A 19666-nucleotide genomic window follows, 5' to 3' on the forward strand; every position below is an offset into this window, starting at 1 on the left:
AGAGCAGAATTTAAGAACCTCCATTTAGTGAGGGATATGTTTTTCCACCATCGCTTTGGCATAGAACAGTCTTCCTGGAGTAAGTCATGGCCTCCTAATAATCCCCATCTATGAACTGGCTTCATCACTCTGCTCTCCTCTCCACTGAAAGCTGGTCTGTGGGGAGTGTTCTGGCGCACTATGGCTGCCATCACATCATCCAGGTGGGGCTGGTGGAGGGGAGTCACCATTACCTGTAAAGAGCTTTCAGTGTCCAGAAAAGCGCTATATAAGTGTAAGCAATTATTGCTTTGAAAATTGTGGCCAAAAGTGAACACGCAATCAAATCAGCCAACTTAATCAAAATACAATTGTTTATTGCAAAGAATCAGACACAGGTTTTTCTGCTCTACTCACTGCCAGCCAGGCACATTTGTATGTAGTAAGGCACACAAAGTAAAGGCTGGCACTTCGTGGGCTGAACACACAGGGAACACACCACACTGCAAGATTCCCTCCATGAGGAAATCACCTCCTCTTTTCCTCTTTCTTCACATGGTCTTCAAGTTTTAATTTAAAACATAAAATGCCCTCCCGAGTTCTGTTACCACATTCTTTGTAGAACCAGCAATGGTAAAACAGAATACCCTGCCAATATTTTTATACACATATAAAAAAATTTCTGAAGCACTTTTTTGGCTTGCCCATTACTTTTTGGCGCTGCAGTTCCTAAATATGGTTTACCAAGAGGACAGTATGTTTCAGACAAGTCTGTTACACAAGGCGAGGCAGAAGGGGGAGGAAAGTAAATCGCAGACCAAAGCTCTTTGCTGTAAAACTAAGGAGTGCTGCCCTGGCCAAAACAATGGAGAAGCATGGGATTGCAAGATGGTCATTTCCTTTGCTGGATTAGTCTGCATGCGTGTGGGTAAATCTAAGATCTTGCAGTTTGCTATAAAGCAAAAGCCTCTTTGCTACACCTGGGACAAACGCTCATCAGCAGGTAAGGAAAAATGGACGATTTTCTCAAATGAGCTAAATCTGAACTAGAATAGAGGCAGTTACATTTCAAACACAGGTCCGTTTCAAAAACGGTTTTAAAAGTTCCACATGATAAGAGCAAAGCGAGTGAGAACTGTAGAAACTTGGGACAGGGGCTGTCAGACCTTCACGATGCACTTCCGAGAGCCGCCTACCCAGTTATTAAATCGTTATGAACATTAGTAAAAACTTACGTCAATTTGGACTCAACATAACCAGACGCAAATTGAAGCAAAGTAATTTTAGAATAGTACATCACCCACCTAACTCGGGAGCTACACAGAAGCAAGAACAACATACCTAAATCACGGTAGAGAAGTACAGCAACTCTACAAAGGTTCCTTTCGGACAACAGGAGAAGGAAAGTGCAGGGGACGCACGGGACGAGGGCGCGGGCCGTCAGTAGAAGGCCACGCTCGACTTGCCTCCCGGGGGGTGGATGACCTTGTTGTGAGAGCGTGGCCTAGGGCCCAGCCGAGGCTCATGGTCATCCACGGAGGCCTGAAGGGCCGCTTCCTCCGAAGGAGGCTGGGGGGGAGCGGCCTCCTCCTCCTTCTCCTCCTCCTCCTTCCCGTTCTCCTTTTCCTGCTCCTTCGGTCTCTCCTCTGGCACCTCGGCCTTCGGCTGCGGAGCTGGACGGGCAACATGCAGGAAAACGGTCGGTGAGCGGGAATCAACACCCACCTCCCATCACTCCGGGTTCACAAACTCCCTGCGGGGAAGTCTGGTTCCTCCTTACTAACACGCCACAGCAGCAGATCCATTTTCTTCTTGCTTTCTGTGCCACTGGGTTCTATAAAGAATGATCGCCTCCCTTTGCATTATCTCCACCCAAACATCAGAGAGGGTTAGGTAACCACATTGCCTGAAGGAGTGTAATCACTTCCTAATACCCACACATTACGATTTCCTAAAAAAATGAAGTCTACTCGTATTATTTTGAAAAGCCCATAGTACTAACGTGGTCTCTAGAGTTTGCTCCATCCTTGTGCCCCACATTTCCTTAAACCAAGCGAATGGCATTAAAAACAGGAGAAGCAGTCGAGAAAGGATGAGGCGAAGACCATGTCCTGGAGTTCAAATGATCATATTAAACCTAGAAATATTTGTGTGTAACCCAGTATGAAGTCCTCTACTCACATTCAGGTTCCTGATTTGAATCGCCATCTTCAAATATATTGGTATCCTATAGGGAGGAAAGAAAAAAAGGATAATTATTTCTGGGGAATCTGCTGCACAGAGCTATTGCAGCATATTCAGGAAGCTGGATCCAATTTTAAAACAGTTACATTTCAGTTAAATGAACACGTTTGTTTTCACTTAGTAAGTAATGGCTTCCCCAAACCCTTAGGTTCTTACAGCTGCAGTGAAGCTCGCACTACTATTCATTCCCCTTCAAATCTGGAAAAAACTCTCCATGTTTTGGATTCACTATTAGTTGCATTCACTGAAAATCCAACCTCAACCCTCTGCATCTCTTTTATATGTTCCGAAGTGCTTCGATGTGAGATACGTGCCTTTGGTTTGTTGGGGTGGCCCCGGACAGCCGTGCTGGTGACCGGGTCCCCAAAGATATTGCTGCTTTTCCCCCCCGGTGGGACATGTCGCTGCTGGTGACGAGCCGTCTCGGACTCTCCAAAAATCCCACTGCTCTTTCCACCTGCACAACAGACACAGAAACAGTCACTCCGGTGTGCAAAGTTGTAGATTTGAGACTACAGGGCTGAAATCCCAAGTCCAGTAAAAACTGAGGATTTTGTAGCGACTTGGATTTATTTGAACTGCATCAAGGGAACAAAAGTACACAAAAAACACTGGCCTCGGGCAGTCGGAAAGAAAAGGGCACTAAAGAAACCACAGCACAGGGCCGTGAACAAATTACCTGGATATACATTTTCCCCAGGATTATTTTACACTGCATTTAGGAGCAGACAAACTAGGACTCGCAGGGCAACGTAAATCAGCATTAACTGTCAATACAGATGAGGTCTCCAGGCCCTCCGATTCATCCAGCTCACGCCCATGAGCAACCCCGGTCTATTACATATCCTTCAGCACCTCGCTGATCTGTCTAAAGAGTCTCATGGCTTCAGGTTCGATTTGCATTCGGCCTGGCAATATCTGCTGACAGGCTGTGAAGATATCATGACTTGCCACCTGACAAGTCAATTAAAATAATCCAATCAAAAAACGGCTTATTCCTGGTGGGGGGTTCACAGTGACCCAAAGAGCATCCTGGGAGCACAGGGTCAGTGCAGGACACCAGTCAACTCTGAGACCCCCAATCCACCTAGAAACCACCTCGTCTGAAGCAGCCAGCGAAATCCCCCACAAAAAAAACCAAGAGGACTTCTCTTGCTTGAAATTCCTTGTTTTGAAAAAAAGTTTTTTTTTTAGATCTAGAGGAAAATATTTTTGAAAATCCCTACTGCGCATTCACAAACCACCAGCACTCAGGCTGCATATGGCTCTTTGCTGATTTGGTCCAAACACCAACAGGAATTGTCCAGCAAAAACGACACTTTTAGGAACGGTACACCCCCAGCACAGCACAGCAAATTCTCAGTCTCTCAATGAAATGTTAGGAAGGGTGATGTTTCTATACCCTACCAGTTATGAATTTACATTGCGATGCGGTTTCACCTTATTTCACAAAAGAGGCTGGCAACAAGACAGAGGCAGCATAAAACATTTGCTGTGAAGGCACAGCCTACTCAACACGGGCTGCGCTGACAAGCTCATGCTGCAGTCGTCCGGTATTAACCATTTCACCGAGCTGGGACACGGGTCTAGTTACTCACCAGGTGGGTTTGTCCTTTTAGGGCCACTCTGTGCTTCATCTGGAGGTCCGAAGATATTTGAAGCCATCTTGTGCGGTTTGGTAGCTTGGGAGGTGTTCTCACTGACCCCGAACAGGTCACTAGAGCCTCCCCCTGGAGGTCTCAGTACCCTGGAATTACCAGACAGGTAAAAAAACATTTATTTGTGAAAGCGCATTCATGGTTAACAGCAAATGGCCAGCAGCCATATCACCCTGCAACTCACAACTGGCAACCCACTGAAGCTCAGCAGGTGTGAGCCTGGTCAGTACCTGGATGGGAGACCTCCTGGGAAAAACTAAGGTTGCTGCTGGAAGAGGTGTTAGTGAGGCCAGCAGGGGGCGCTCACCCTGCAATCTATGTGGGTCCTAATTCCCCAGTATAGCGACGGGGACACTATACTGTAAACAGGTGCCGTCCTTCGGATGAGACGTAAAACCGAGGTCCTGACTCTCTGTGGTCATTAAAAATCCCAGGACATTTCTCCCCTCCTAATTAATCCCCATCTATGAATTGGCTTCATTATTCTGCTCTCCTCCCCACAGATAGCTGATGTGTGGGGAGTGTTCTGGCGCACTCTGGCTGCCGTCGCATCATCCAGGTGGATGCTGCACATTGGAGGGGAGTCCCCATTACCTGTAAAGTGCTTTGAGTGGAGTGTCCAGAAAAGCGCTATATGTGTAAGCAATTATTATTATTATTGATGCCCAACAAATTGTACAGTATACTTAAATCAGAGAGTCGAGACACTACTGTACATGACAGGCTTAATACAGCAAGTTACACAGCAAAATACTGTGCTAGACAGGCTGAAGTCAACCACAATAGATCAGGTTTATAAAAGAAAACACAACTAACAGGCATGGAGCCACAAATTCAGTAAAGGTGCTTGCGGTCAAACAGTAGCTTCCCAGTCAAATTTGGATCTAGATCCTGCCTAAACAGGTTCAGGAATGAGAATGAAGCCAATTAATCCACTTCATATGAAGGCATATATAAGCCATTTGAAAATGCGATTGTGCTAAAAAAAAAAAAATAGTTTTGCACCCTGTATGTGAAGAACAGTGCCCCGTTTCTCTTACTTGCCCTTGTGACTTGACTATCGCCTCAAGCAGCAGATTCTGCTTCGTACTGGAATGAACGTTAAAAGACAGGGGGGAAAAAAAACCCCAATACCCCTGTGAAGCTCGCTAGGGCCGTCTTCATGTGCACAACTACCAGAGGCTGTGGCCCAGTTTCTCAGTGCGCACACAGAGCGTTCAGCTCCGGCCGCGCCTCTCCACGGGCGGTTCTGGGTTATACGAGACGCACAGATTTGCCACTTGTGATTTTTTTTTTTTAAATCCGGTGACGCTGGCCATCGATTCCTATTAACCCCCCCCACCCCCCCCCGAGTGACCACCGACGCCTGGGCAGAAAGACATGCGCCTGCAGAGCCCACGATCAGCAAGCCTTTGTGCTGTTTCACGACCCGGCCCAGGCTAGACTCCATCCGCGCCCAGGTCTGTCCTCCGGGATTAAAGACCGACCATCCCGCTTTAGTGGGGCGGTGAAGTCAGCCCCTCCCGTCCCCGTGTCTGAGTCTTTAAGCTCCCCTTCATCGACAAACCGCTTACAACAAGGACGGGAGCGATCTGGGATTTTCCGCACTGCCCTGCGCGTCGTCTGCGGGACACACAACCTAACCCCCTCCCCTCCGACAGAAGTGACAAAACATTGATTCTCCCCTCTATTGTGAACGCGAAACCCTTTCCAGCACCAAAAAAGACACGAGAAACAGCCGATGCGGCGCCTTAAGAAGACCCCGAGTTGTCCACGTATAGCATTCCCCTCCCCACCCCCCCAGAAACTGGGAGCGAACAGGACTGGATTTCCCGGGCTGGTTCTGGATTATTCTAGCGATCATTTTCCGCTGTTAAAAGACGTTACACCACGTGTGGAGGGAGGGAGAGCCCTAAAGACCTACTTTATTACAGGAACTGCGCAATTACAACCAGGACTGTCCGGTTTTGCTCTTTCTCGGGGGGGGGGGGCGATGAGAATATACCGTCGATCGGTATAGAAAACCCCTAAAAACGGCAAAATAACAAACAAAAGAACCCTGCGATTTGCTCTTCTCGCTTGACGTGATCAACGGTAACCTAAGAGGAAAACGCTTCTGCAGCCGGTCGTAACCCTGCAGGCTAACCCGAGGAGACAACCGTAGCCCCGGCCAGGCCTGCCTGCTGGTGCAGGACCTCCGGCCGCCGAGCTCGCCACCCGCACTGACGTGGTGCGCTCAGCCGCCCCAGTTCCTCATTTTTTGTTTTTTGTTTAATCAAAACCCTTTTAAAACTAGGAGGGCAGCTCCTCTCGCGGGTGTGGTCCCTCCTCGGTTTCTCTCACCTGGAGCTCGGCTTGCCGCTGCTCTCCAGCCCCTGAAACATATTCGTGGATGTCATCTCCGCCCGTCCGTCCGCTGTTGCTGCTGCTGCTGCTACTACTGTCTCCGCTGGCCGTACGCGAAGGTGCCGCCAAGCCCAGGTCTAGTGGGAAGCGGCGCAGCTCGGGAACCACAAGATCCTTCCCCGCTCCCGCGGGCCCGCCTACGGGGAGGGGCCTCCTTTTAAAAAAAGCTCTTAATTCGGCCGGCGGGGGGCAGGGAGAAACTGCGATTGGGTGTCCGAGGTGCCAATTATGACATCGACAAATCCTATTGGAGGGTTGCTGACTTGACATTTCCGTTAGGCTGGGCCTCGCGCTGTGCGTGCCGTGGCCGAGGACAACGTCACTCTTTTTTCAGCGTCGGGGTTGAACAGACTTGAAGTCTCATTGATCGCGATTACGTTTCGGGGGGGGGGACTATAAATATAGCACATCGGAGTCTATAGAGCACAGTATAAAAGTCGACAAAATGTAGGCATAGCAGATATTCCACAAGACACTTCCCACTCAGCTCGCTAATAGCAAAAAAGAAACAATACCTGAAATACTTTCAGTATGAATTTAGCTGATGATTGTATGCTAATCTACGACGTATGGATTAAATCTCTCACTCTTAATGTTATTCGTAGTTCCTTTCAAGAAACCTGTCGTTTTATTTTATTCCTCCCGAAGCTACTGATTTCCAGCAGACTTGACCTGAGGTTTGGTCATGCGCAGTGCCAACCTGTTGTGAGCGTCGTTGCTAAGCTCGCTGGCACAACAACCAGTGCTATTGTCAACGTCCCAGGAAAAAAACCATGGCGAACTTTGAAATACCACAATTCTTTAATTACCCAACCATTGAGAACTTGCCAAACTACCTTCTACGAGCACACAAACGTGGAGCTGTTTAAAAAACAAACATCGAAATACGGCACATTTGTATGGTAAACAGGGCGGGGCCCCAGGTCGGCAGCGTCAACAATACAAATGAAGTCACGTGTGGGCGGGGCTGACGTGCGACGTTTTTCTGATTGGCTGGGAGACACGTTCTGCGCGCCAACCCTGTAGAGTGAGTGGCCTTTTCTGCTGCCAATCATGGCGTGTGTCCGGCTGCGTGCACCGCTCGGCCAATCACGCGGTTTGTTTTTGAGCCCTTAGTGGGCGTGCTGGCGGCAAGCGGGTCCGTGGCCGACAGTCGCGGAAATTGGTGCAGCTCCGTGGATGACAGGATACGCGTTTGAAAGTTTTCGTGAGGGAATACGGGCTGGAAGGCGATGGGGAAGAAAATAACGACAAACCTCTTCCCCTCGCTTTAGTTTGCACGTATCTTGCAGGGTTTTCGCGGGGTACAAAGCGGGTGCTTCTTCGGTCTAAACAGTGACACTCGTGGGGGGAAAACGGGGCTTGCGTGATACCAGAAATAGCGCGAGTGTTTTGGAAGACAACGTGTAATTGCCCTCCTGGAACAATACGATGAGATCTGAGAAGATTGATAGCTTCTCGGAAGCCTATGGTTAACTGATGGACAACAAGCTTTTAAGGGCGTCCCGGGAGTGAAACGCACGGAGCCGAGCCGACCAGCGCCCGGCGCCATCATCAAGCGTGAGTGTCCCTGTGATGCGATTTGCAGTCCCCGCAGTGGACGAAGACCTCGGGCTCTCGCTGTCCCCGGTGTTCAGATCGTAAGCGGAATGTGAGGGGTGCCCGCAGCCCCCTCATCCCCCTGGAAGAAAAAAAACAACAGGAAAGCGTCAGACCGACACTGGACATCTGCAGCAGCCGAGCGATGGAGGCAGAGCTGCGGAGGTCAGTCCGGCGCCGACTGTGTCTGATGCATCTAGAGAGGGAGTGATCGGGTTCGAGCAAGAAAGCAATGTCAGTAAGAGAGATCAGTAAGGCAAACATGGGTGTGTTTTCATTTTTTGGGGGGTGGCTCTTGAAAGCAGAAAGTAGGATTCGCAGTCTTGTGACAGGTCAGTCGTTTTGCAGGGGAATTCGGGAGGTGAACTCGCCAGATGAGGGGTCACCCGTGAGGCTCTCTGGCAAAGTCTGTATTGGATGTCACGGGAATGCTTTTGATCCTGGTGTTGGATTCTGCGTCTGAAATGCAACTGCAGGCATTCGCTTGCATTTTGCCGGACGGGGCATTTCGCCGTGAAGGAAAATTAAAACCTTGTATCATAGAAGCGAAGGTGATTTCTCAAGTGACCAAATCATTGTTTTTGGCTGGAGCCGGCGCTGTGAGGAAGCGTTTTGGAAATTTCGGAGGTGGTTGGTTACAGCAAAAGCTATTTTAATAGCCAATTCATGCGTTCGAGAAACGTTACATCTCGGGGTTTCGATACGTAAAGTTCGGACCCACGGAGAAACAACTTTGTTTTGGGGACATGTCAGCGAGCGATGACGTAGCACCAAGCAAAGTTCATGGCAGCTCGGGGTTGCCGTGGGTCGCTTTCGTTTCTGTGCAAAAAAAAAAAAGGGAGGGGGGAGAAAGTAGGCGAAATTGACGAGCCGCATCCCCTTCTGCCCGGGACATGTTGGCGGGGGTCAGTCCGGGATTTCCCCGCGGGTCCGAGGGGTTTTGCGAGCCCGGGGTCTCCGGCGAGAGGGAAGTGAGCTCGTTAAGGGAATGAGCTGCGGGCTGGAGGAGCGCCGGCGAGCTCCAGCCCCAGAGAGAGAAAGCGAGAGAGAGGCAGACAGTCGCAGGCGAAGCCCTCCTCTGGCGTTGGAATATGCACAAAATAAACAGCTACTTTCCTCCAAAAACCTCGGCCCCATGGTGAGGAGAAAGAAGACGGCGCCCGCTTCCGAAGAACACCAAAATGGGTATCTCGCCTTTTGAAATAAACACTTTGCTTTGAGGTCGATGCCTGCGAAATTGTTCTCGCTTGCCGAGAGAGATTAATGTCGCTCCGGTTTTCGCAGGGCGCTAAACTGAAGGCGTCTGCGTTTCCATTGATAACTGGCGAAATAAAAGTGGACGGGGCTCGGAAGTGAGCGAAAACTAAAATAAAGACGCCGAGGACCACCTTTGGGGGGGGTTTCGGGCCGGCGGGTGGGAGCACCAAATGTTCGGGGAAAGATTTGTCAGGTTGTTTTGTCAGGACGGTGAAAGGGGATTTGAAACAACGGCGGCCATGTTGAGAGAGAAAAAAGATTATCGCCCCTTTTTTAAGTTGATTAAAACGGGGTGCTTTTTGAAAATTGTGAACCGTTGGCTCTGGTGTTGTTTTGACAGCGTGACAGCGAAGCCGGCGGAGGGCAGCGGGGACGATGGGGTGAGGAGATGGGGCAGAAAGCTTGACCGTTGCGAGGCAGAGGAGAGCGAAGTGAGCAGCGCGGAGAGAGACGGAGGAGAGCTTCTTACACCAGCAGCTGCCGGTCCGTCCACTTCGGCACCGGTACCGTCCTCATCCCCGTCTGCCCTGCCGGCCCCGGGTTCGACCCCGCAGCACCAGCCCACGTCCTCCCCGAACCTGCCCAGCCAAGACCAGCATCATTTCCTCAGGTCCAGCGTCCGACCTCCCAGCAAGCGGCTGAGGAAGGATGCCGTTGCCTCGGCTGTTAATGGTCACAGCGGTGCCAAGGGGAAAGGTGAGACGGCCGGGTCGAGCGGGGTACCCCACGACACCTGGGGGGAAGGGGGGACATTCACCTCATTGACCCCCCCAACGCTCCCCCTTTTTTGTGTTTTTCTTTTTGAGTCTGGGCTGCGGCTTTCTGAGAGAAGCAGCTGACCCGGTGGTGCGCTGGCTTTTTTTTTGTTTCCTTCCCCGAGTTTAAATGGGGTTGTGGAGACCCCCCCCCCAAAATCAAAAAGAGATCCCACCCAAATCATTTTTATCGCCTTCTGAAGTGACCGCACTCGCTGTGATGCATGCATGTGCAACACTGTAGTAGCAGTGCTGTCGTGGCACGCAATACCTGGCGCAGTGTAGACGCGAGAGGCCAGGTTAAAACGAGAATTTAACACCCCCTGTTATACTGGGCTCAGAGCTTTGTTACCCATTTATCCTGTGATATAGATATATATTCAAGCTCTGCACTTATTTTACATTACCGCCGTTTCTTTTTGGTCTCGTAGTTGCCTTCAATTCAATAAATAAATTGAAAGCTTTCCCTGGCATTCAGGTAAACTTAGTCTAGAGGTGCTAAATTATTGGAACTTATCTGTTTATCCCATTTAGGCTTCAGATTTCTATTTGAATGAAATGCACGTATTTATGATTCCGCTCTCTGAATGACCTGCCTGTAGTGTCCGATTTAATATGTTTGCTTACGGTGACGGGCAGGGGAGAGATCAACACAGTGGAGCTAAACGCTTTACCAGTGTTTTTTTAATGCGTGTATTAAATAGCAGAAAAGAGTATAGAATGATGATGCACACAGGTGATGATAGTGGCTGCTGGCGACACAATAGAGGGTACCTGATCAGTGTTGGCTCAGCTTTAGCTGAGGACCAGAGCTGTCCTTGTCGTTTAGCTAAGGTCCTACTGGACTCTGATGACGCCGTGTGGTCTGGTAGCTTTGTAGCATGCACCTGTATAGGTTAGGGCCCTCATGTGTCCCTGCCATTTCATTTCACATATTTGTTTTGGACCTGGCTGTAGTTTTCCAGACAGGAACAATTCCAGGAGGAGATGAATGAATGAACTGATTTCTTCCAAATGCCAGTCTGTAGCAGGGAAATCCGAAAATCCCACATAATCTTTCGGAAGCATGGTGGCACTCCATTGTGAAACTCTGTTGTTTTTTTTTTGCTGTTGTCGTACTGCCAAACACAGCCATTCTGTATTTTTATAATAAAAATTAGACCAGCATACCCACCTGACACAACATTTTAAAATATCAGTGTATTAGTTTTTAAATTCAGTACATGAATAGATTTAAATTTTTCACAACTGTGCAATGCCCAGCAGACTTTGAGAAAATATAAAATTATTAGTAAAACTATATCAAAAGTAGTGCGTTATCTTTGTATATGAATACATTCAATTTAGCTTATCCACAAATCATACAGCAGCTAGCTGTTTGTGGAAATAATAGGATTTTTGTTCATTTCAGAATTTAAGAAAGCCTCTCCGTAATTAGCATGGTTTGTAAGCTTTGTGTCCCATCTAGGGTGTTCGGTTGCTAGTGTTTTACTGATCTGAGGACCCCATCCAGACGTTTTTTGAAAGAAACAATGATATTGACTTTGGGAAACATTGCTGGCTAGCTTGTTACAGGCACCCACATCACTTTTCAGTGTGAAATGCCACCTGTTGACAATTGTTTTATACATTTTCGAGATGTATTATAGTATTTATGAAAATGTTTCAAGCATTTTGGGCAGCATTATTCTTAATTTATTACAAGCAAACACGAGCAGATGATAGGAAATGAGAAAGTGAAATTGAGCTGTTTTGCCAGGACTTTGCACAACTTAGCAGAACAACCAAATCTAAACCAAGTGCGTTTTGTAGTGTCACATGTTAAATTTAACCTGTCCTCCTCAAGTGACTATATTGAAGGAATTTTTCAAAAAAATTGTCCTTATGCTTCCTTTCTGAGTCTTTTTTCCCCCCCTCATGTGATAGATAATCGAAGTATGCATGGACCTGCAAATACAACTTAAAAGGAGTTTCCTATTGAACCAGTGTAACGTGGGCAAAGTGTGGAGCTGCTTTTCAGCATGCTAACAGTTCTTTCCTCACGCGTTTTCTTCCTGGTTCTCATTTGCTGTAGTTCTGTAACTAGAGCTGATTGATGCGTTGCGATACGGTAATGTGCCTTTCGAGTTGTTAAATATTATAAATAATTCTAATCTCGCATCCCGGAGGGCCATTCCTCCGATTGTCCAGCATGCTTAGAATGGAAACTACATTCCATCGAGGGATACCATTGCCCCAGCTTCAGTCCGCCCCGGAGAGCCTTGCGTGAAAGGCAGGCGTCTTAAGTTACGCAAACAACCTTGGCTTCTCCCATTGATCACAAGGGGGTGTTTGGGTGCGTTGCAGGGGCGGAGAACGGGGCCCTGGTACTGGTGGGGTGTGGCCCTTCAGGGTCTCCCGTCGGGTCGGGCGGTGCCACCTCGAAATCAGCCCCCCGGAGCCTGGGGCCCAACGACAAGGAAGAGGGGAGCCAGAAAAAGGCGCGCCGGCAGTGGGAGTCCTGGAGCGCGGAAGACAAGAACTCCTTCTTCGAGGGGCTCTACGAGGTACTGTCTTGCTTTGGAAAGATTAGAACTAGGTTCGGCGTTTTCTCCTTTTCATATCTTTTCTCAAAGTAGGAGCCCTTATAAGTCGCACAGGCCACAAGCTGGTCCCATATCGCTCCTCAGATCCATTGGTTTAAATGTGTTGTTTTTTTGGGTCAAGAATACGATTGTTAAGCCTCGAGTTTTGAGTGGGTCAAAGATTGCGTGCCTCTGCCCCCCCCCCCACAGCACGGCAAGGATTTCGAAGCCATTCAGAACAACATTGCACTGAAGTACAAGAAGAAAGGGAAGCCGGCCAGCATGGTGAAGAACAAAGAGCAGGTCCGCCACTTCTACTACCGCACCTGGCACAAGATCTCCAAGTACATCGATTTCAATAACGGTAAGGGCTCCCTCTGTTTTTACTCTCGGGCGTGGAGCTGTGTCCTGGGCTTCTGCCGGGGAAGACCTACTTGCCGCCGAGACTCCCCGGCCTGTCCGTTCTGTGCTCCGGGCTCACGGTGGTCCTTTCCCGCCCTGGTTTCAGTTTACTCCCGGGGGCTGATGAAGTCGTCCCAGGAGCTTTACGGCTTGATCTGCTACGCAGAGCTGAGGAAGAAGGTTGGAGGCTGTAAGTATGGCTGCCCCCGTGTCTCCATTTGAAATCTGTTCCTGGGCGGTTGACTGTGATGACGATACCACGTCTGCACACGCACAGAGTGGGCGGCTCCTTCTGGCGTGAAGGATTTGAGGTCCAGAAGCGAATGCGATATTCAGCAAGTGTTGTGGAAGTGATTGTGGGGAAGTTTAAGGCGTCTCGAGAACGCGAGGCTCTGTGGTGTAACTGCATGTGTTGTGAAGGTGATGTGAAGCCACTGTTCAACACAGAAGCGTGATGATTGCAGGGATGACATGCAGCTTTCTTTTTTTTGCTCTTTTCAGGTATGGATGATAAGAATGCTGCCAAACTGAATGAGCTCATTCAGCATGGGTAAGTTCCAGGCAAGAATCAAGTAGCGATCTGTATTCGAGGTCATTGAGAGTGAACTACATGTATATGTGTACTGAAACTATAATTGATGCTTGATTTCAGGTGAGCCACTTAAGATTTAGGTGTTGAGCTCAACACTTACGTTCTTTTCTTCTTGACAGGGCAACCACAGTACGCTACAAAGGCAGGAATTTACGGATTAAAGCGCCCATGTGCCGTGCGTTAAAAAAGCTGTGTGATCCCGATGGTACGTACCGAGGCAGGAGAAAACTGGGAGATGGCCTATTTTATTTCGCACGGACCTGCACAGAGATTTGTTTCCCCTGTCTTTCTGATCACTGTAGTGTGAGTCACAGTGTGAAGGTGCCTGCGTGCCTCATCACTATGCAGGCCTGCCTTGTTGGTCTTCAGTGGCAGACAATTATTTGACCCCTGTAATGGCAAAAGTTGAAAATGATGTATGCATTTTGGGTCAGAGAAAGGGGTCTTTGGGTACAGATCCTGTGTTCCATTATACAGGGGTCTCTCCTTTCGTTGTATGTTTTCTGAAATTATGTAAAACAATGTTTGTTGGTGGTTATTTAAAATGCTCATTCATTCCTTAGACAGCACAGCTGCTGGAGACGTGGCTCTGCAGCTCATATTGATATGCAGTGTGTATAATGCACGTTTGGTATCAGAATCAGTGTTTAAGCAGGCATCTTATCTTTGCACCTTTAACCTAGAGTAGTCCTCAAAGCCCAGTGAGGTGGGCCCTGGAGGGGATGGGCTTTCTTAACTGGTTAATTTTAGATCACGTTAGTGCTGCCGCAGGGGAAATTTGAGTCCGAGAGTTGCTCCTGTGTTTTTTTTTTTCAGTTTATTTCATGTCCACATCTCATGTTCTGTTTGGAGCCATATAACTGTCCAGCTACAGTCCAGGTGGATCCATTCACATCTTATTAATATGTTAGTTTGTGTGTGAAGGGTTTCTAACTGAAATATACAGAATTTGCATTGATTTCACTATTACAGTGAAGAGTATTTGTTCAGAATCTCCATTATAGTATTACAATCCTGCACTGTTCTTGGATTTGACAGCTACGCAAAGTATGTAATTAAACCATCAGAGTTCGACTTGCATGTTTTTCAAGGGAATACAAGCCGGTGTTTGCTCAGCTTCGCTTCCTTTGAAAAGTCTGGGTTATAATGCTTTTCAAGCTGCTGTTTCCATCTTCTGCTGCTGCCGACGGCTTGGCCTACCCCCGAGTCTTGACAGAAAATACCCGCCAGAGGCCTTACGAGGTGACTCATGCACTGACTCTTCCGACACTAGAGAATGAGAAGCTGGTGGGCTTCTGCCACTGGAGACAATCCCAGCTGTGCTTCTGTAAGAGTGCTGTAAAGAGATCCCAGCGGTGGCCACCTCTCATAAGACCATAAGAAAAATGGCAAACGAGGAAGCCATTGGCCCATCTAGCTCGTGTGCTGTCTAGTAGCTCTCTAACACGAGGGTCTCCTACAGCCATTTCTTGAAAGAGCCAGTGCCATGGGCTTCACCGGTGTGGCTGAGTATATTGTTCCAGACCCACGCAACCTTCTAGTAAGACGTTCCTCCTGTTTTCAGTTTGAGCCTCTCTTCCCATAGTTTCTGTTCGCGGCATCCAGTGAAGGCACCCGACCCTTTTCTGCAAGGTGATTCTGTCAGCCCTTCCTTTCCCATGTCACAGTGGGGCATGACCCAGGCCTGAACCTGCGCTCATAGCTGGACTCGTAGTGCTCAACCTGCTTCTGAGCCAGGACTGCAATTATGAAAGCTCACCACGTTGTAGCATGGTGAAGGCCAAGTAACGCTCAGTAGAATTAATGGCAAAAGGTTTGGCAAAGCATACTAAACATGGCCAGATGGTCATCTGAAACTTTGAGGTATGTATGGCAAAATAATTGGATGCCACAAGCATGATGGAACTATAGGTTACCTGCAAAATGTTGTGTATGTTGTGGGGTGTTAATTTTTTTTTTCTGTTGTATCCTGTGTTGTATCGCAGTGCTTTAACTCAGCGCTTACAGGGGGAAAAAATGCTTCTCTGAATAGGTTGCCACGGAGACGCCGTGATGCATCCGAGTATGTTCTCAATCTTAGATCATCTGAATGAAGGAGGGGAGCCGCTCCACATAACGTTGCCTTCGCTCTCTCTCTCTCCCTCCCTCTCTGCGTTCAGGGGTCAGCGACGAGGAGGATCAGAAGCCCGTCCGGCTGCCCCTGAAGGTGCCCGTTGAGCTACAGCCTCGCAGCAATCACTCCTGGGCCCGGGTTCAGAGCCTGGCACACAACCCAAGGCTGAGGTGAGGCCCGACTTGAGTTAGGGGCTAGCCGCGTTCGACATCTCGAAATAGGGGCCTGATTAGACAGAACCTTCAGACACAAGAAGATATTTCCCCAGCATCTTGGGTGAGAAAAGGTGGGTCATACGGTGTCTTGAGTCTGGCTTTACTCATTCATGTAGTGCTATTTATCTAAGGGCAAGGGGCGAATGAGAAAATAAGTTCAAGACGCATTGAGAAAGGGGGGGATTCACCGGACAGATGGGGAACCTGGCATCAGAGGGTATGAGTAAGTTGAGGGCGCAGCTGGAGATGACCCCTTGCCGTTCCGGCTACATGACATCAAGCCTGTTGTTATCGCTGTCAGCTGATGGGCGTCATTGTGTTGGTAACCGAACAGAAGAGGGGTTTAACATTTTTTTGTGTGTTTGTTTCACTGGTCGCTGGACGTGACCGGTTTTAGAAAGGCAAGCGAGGTTTGCAGACGTTAGCCTTGAAGAGTGCGTGCAGGCAGTGGCTTCTGTAGAAATGAAGGATGCTGTGTTCAGTGTCTTAGTAATGAAAAGTTTAAACGTGCGAGATTCATCTTGTTTGTGCGGTATGACCCTGGCAAGACATGTTCGTCGGGAATTGCGTTGAAATACTGAAAATACTGAGTTGAACGTAGTTTAAATAGTTGTCTGTGGACCGGTGCCAGGCTGTTGGAAGAATTGCAGGTTCTTCATGGCATGGTGGAAGACGGATGATGGCAGCACAAGGCTGGTGTGCCTAGGCCTTTGCTGCAGTTCTCGAGCCCTGCCTTGTTTTCTCCCACAGGATGGTGGTGGAGCTCCACAGGAAGGTGTCCAGCCTGATCGAGTTTCTGAAACAGAAGTGGGCAGTGCAGGACCATCGGATTGTATCCTTCAATGCCGTGTCTGCTTTTCCTTGATTGTCTGAAGGTACAGACGGGGGCACATTCTCACAATGGATAAGAACACTATAAGAAATGTCCTGTTCACTAGTTCGTAGGCCATTTGCACATTCTTTTATTTTACATCCAACCAGTCGCAGGGATTATTCCAAAAAGTAGATATATTTCAAAGGGTCAGAGTGAATCAGCCAGTCTAGGGTTCTCATATCAGTACAGGACGTGCACTGTTATAGCAGAGATCAGATGCCAAGGGATTGCCTAACTGGCATTTGGCCTATGGAGGTTCAGGGTGTAAAAATGTGCATCCTCTGGTTTTTGTGGGGTGACGGTTTCCGTGTTATCGGAGCCAAATCAGTCAGTCTGAAATAACCAACGTTGCAGAAAGTGAACATCCATGCAGATCTAACACTATAGAAGCCTCTGTTCACTGTTAGGCTTTCAGTAGTACATGATAATTATGCCCAAATGTTCTTAGTAGGCTTTGTTTCTTACTGGTAAATGACATTAATTGTCCTCTGTTATTTGGCTGGTAGCTGTTCTAAAAACTCAGTGTTCTCTGAGAGCACCATTACTATGGCATAGGCTTTTAGATGGAGGTAGTCAAGCACCAGATCTGCTAATCCTTCTCTTTGGCCCTGCTATCCACTGAATTATGTATTGAAATCCAGCAGGATCTGGTTTTGCCATCATTATTGTTTTCATTCAAAAAAGCTGAAAACCTGCAGTGTCCTTAAAGCTACTCAGAAGCGATCCGCTGTTTGTCTCGCGCTCGGTTAACTTCAGAGGCCCGTTTAACCCTTAAGTAACGAAGTGCTCGTGCCGTTTAGCGTAGCGAGCCGCGCCTGGCGCCTTTCACTCCTGCAGCGGTTACCAGGCCTTGACCCGGCTGTCTCAGAGGAAGAGCCTGGAGGAGAGGCAGGCGCTGGATGGGGCCCCGCGGTCTCCCTCAAGCGAGGAACGAGAGGAGCTGTTCCTGTACCCCTCGGAGAGCAGTACTCTGACCGCCCTGCCTGGGGTGGCCCGGGTCGTCCACTCAAAGGCCTTCTGCACTGTGCACTGGCTGGAGAGCGGCAAGTGCCGGCCCGGCAACAAGGAACTCCCCGCTGCCCAGATCCTGGGCATCCAGGGGGCCCCCAGGGGGCCGGGGCGTCAGGGGCGGACCGCGGGAGAGCCCCGCCGGGGGGAGAGCTCGGCCGCCGAGGGCGCGGATGACGTCCCACAAGCCGGGGCGGAAGAGAGGAGCCAGGAGCCCCCGAACCCGCCGTCGGGACAGGAAGGGGAGGGGCCCGGAGAGGGCGAGCAGTCGGCCCGGGGGGAGGGGTCCGGCCCCGGGGAGGGGACAGGCAAAGAGGATGCACTTTCACAAGAGCAGCTCGGGGATCACGGCGAGGTGGAGATGGACTCTGATGAGCCCCCTGTGTCGGAGCCTTTAGCCCCGCACGAGGGGCACGGCCGGGGCGCGGCGTTGCCGGGGAATGGCCTCTGCGCCGGCGAGCGCCCGTCTGCGAGCACGGATCCCCCAGATCCCCCTGGGGACGGTATGTCGGCGGCGGCGGCCACGGATCGCGGAGAGGAGAGGAACGTTGCAGCGGGGCCCCGGGAGCAAGGGGCTCCCGAGGGCCCCACCACCGCCGAGCCCCCGACCGAGGAGGTTTGCACTAAGGAGGACGAGCCCACGGAGGAGGGCTGCCCCGAGCCCGGGGGGGCCGGCGCGAAGGAGGAGGCGGGGAGGCCGCCCCAGCAGATCCGGGAGGAGGGCTGGAGCGCCCGCGGCACCGAGAACGTCACGCTGGCTGAACTCTACCTCATGCTGGGCAAGCCGGGCAAGCTGCAGCTGGAGTACGAGTGGCTGCCGGTGTCCAGGGGGGACAGCGGGCCGCGGCCCAGCCCCCGGGCCCCCAGCACCCACCGCGTGCTCAGGTGTCTGCTCCGGCTGGTCTCCTCCGAGGTCAACCCCAAACCGGTGAGCAGCGTCAGCGCCGTTCGGGTCTGTGACGTGACGCGGAGTTACCCACGGCTGTCTTTATTTCGGGTGCATATAGATGAAACGCGTGCTTATGTGTTATTTTGGATAGTGCCGTCCTCCGAAGCGGCCTACACTTTCATGTTTGCATACAACCGGGCGTTTTTTAAGGGAGCAGTCTGAGTGAATCTGATCTCAGATTCTCAAATCTCAGTCAGGTTTGCTATTGTAGCGCTATAAAAAAGTATAACTGAAGAGGCCTGGCTTTCTTTCTGTTACCGCGTGAGTTTAACTTTCTTATTTCACGTTCTCTCTCGTGGTCAGGCCCCAGAGCTGTGCTCCACTGCCACTTCCCCCATCAAGCCCGCGGCGGAGGACCCATCCCTCACCCCCCCGGGGAAGATCGTGTCTCTCGGGGTGCGCAGTCCCAGCTGCAGCCGGAACCAGGCCGCCGCCGCGCGGGTGGGGAAGATGCTCTCGCCCACCGCGGGATCCTCAGGTGAAGCTCTTTCCACGCCGGCGGGCTACGGCAGGGCCTCGGCGGCTGCGACGCTCACACGTTCTCTCGTTCGGGAAGTCGGGGGCGGCCGGCGGGTTCTTGGGTGAAGGAGACGCAGAGCCGGGTGAAACCGCACGTTCAAATTAGCGACGCAACCGGCTGCGATCGTGAGATGAATCTGGCTAGCGAGAGGGCCTCTCCCTGCCCTCGGACCCAGTACCCAGCAGCCCCATCTCAGCGCGGCATTGCTTTTATATTGTAACATATTTTATATTTTATGGGCGGAGTGGTGGCCCTGTGGCTAAGGATCTGCGCCTGTGGCTGGAAGGTTGCCGGTTCAAATCCCGCAGCCGGCAGAGGAATCCTACTCCGTTGGGCCCCTGAGCAAGGCCCTTAACCCCCACTGCTCCAGGGGCGCCGTATAAATGGCTGACCCTGTGCTTCTCTCCCTGTCTGTGTGTCTGTGTCTCATGGAGAGCAAGCTGGGGTATGCAAGAAGACGAATTCCTAATGCAAGAAATTATACAGGGCTAATAAAGTTTTTTTTTTTTTTAAATGAACGCTCCAGGTTCT

At 50.2% G+C, this 19666-nt stretch overlaps 2 protein-coding genes across 3 annotated transcripts in view; one reads left to right on the forward strand and one right to left on the reverse strand.

The window, feature by feature from the left end:
- Positions 1-335: 335 nt before the first annotated feature.
- Positions 336-6418, reverse strand: jpt2 (Jupiter microtubule associated homolog 2). Its single transcript, XM_088612826.1, has 5 exons — positions 6225-6418; positions 3822-3970; positions 2538-2680; positions 2161-2206; positions 336-1652 (listed from the first exon to the last, which is right to left on the reverse strand). Exons 1-5 carry the CDS (start codon positions 6278-6280, stop codon positions 1420-1422), a joined length of 627 nt encoding a protein of 208 aa, XP_088468952.1. The 5' UTR covers positions 6281-6418; the 3' UTR covers positions 336-1419.
- Positions 6419-7325: 907 nt separating this feature from the next.
- cramp1 (cramped chromatin regulator 1) overlaps positions 7326-19666 on the forward strand; it is a 28393-nt gene continuing 16052 nt past the window's right edge. The window contains exons 1-11 of one of the 2 annotated variants that reach the window (XM_088612817.1): positions 7326-8051; positions 9484-9839; positions 12245-12444; positions 12673-12826; positions 12971-13054; positions 13366-13414; positions 13576-13661; positions 15616-15739; positions 16535-16616; positions 17527-18594; positions 18919-19093. In XM_088612817.1, the coding sequence (XP_088468943.1) occupies positions 8032-8051; positions 9484-9839; positions 12245-12444; positions 12673-12826; positions 12971-13054; positions 13366-13414; positions 13576-13661; positions 15616-15739; positions 16535-16616; positions 17527-18594; positions 18919-19093 (2398 nt within the window). In that variant the 5' untranslated portion in view covers positions 7326-8031. Of the gene's footprint in view, positions 8052-8493; positions 9072-9483; positions 9840-12244; positions 12445-12672; positions 12827-12970; positions 13055-13365; positions 13415-13575; positions 13662-15615; positions 15740-16534; positions 16617-17526; positions 18595-18918; positions 19094-19666 lie in introns of those variants that run through there. The other variant, XM_088612816.1, reaches the window with a different exon arrangement.

The sequence above is a fragment of the Lepisosteus platostomus genome, chromosome 19 (genome assembly GCF_059453375.1).
Source record: "Lepisosteus platostomus isolate fLepPlt1 chromosome 19, fLepPlt1.hap1, whole genome shotgun sequence".
NCBI lineage: Eukaryota > Metazoa > Chordata > Actinopteri > Semionotiformes > Lepisosteidae > Lepisosteus > Lepisosteus platostomus.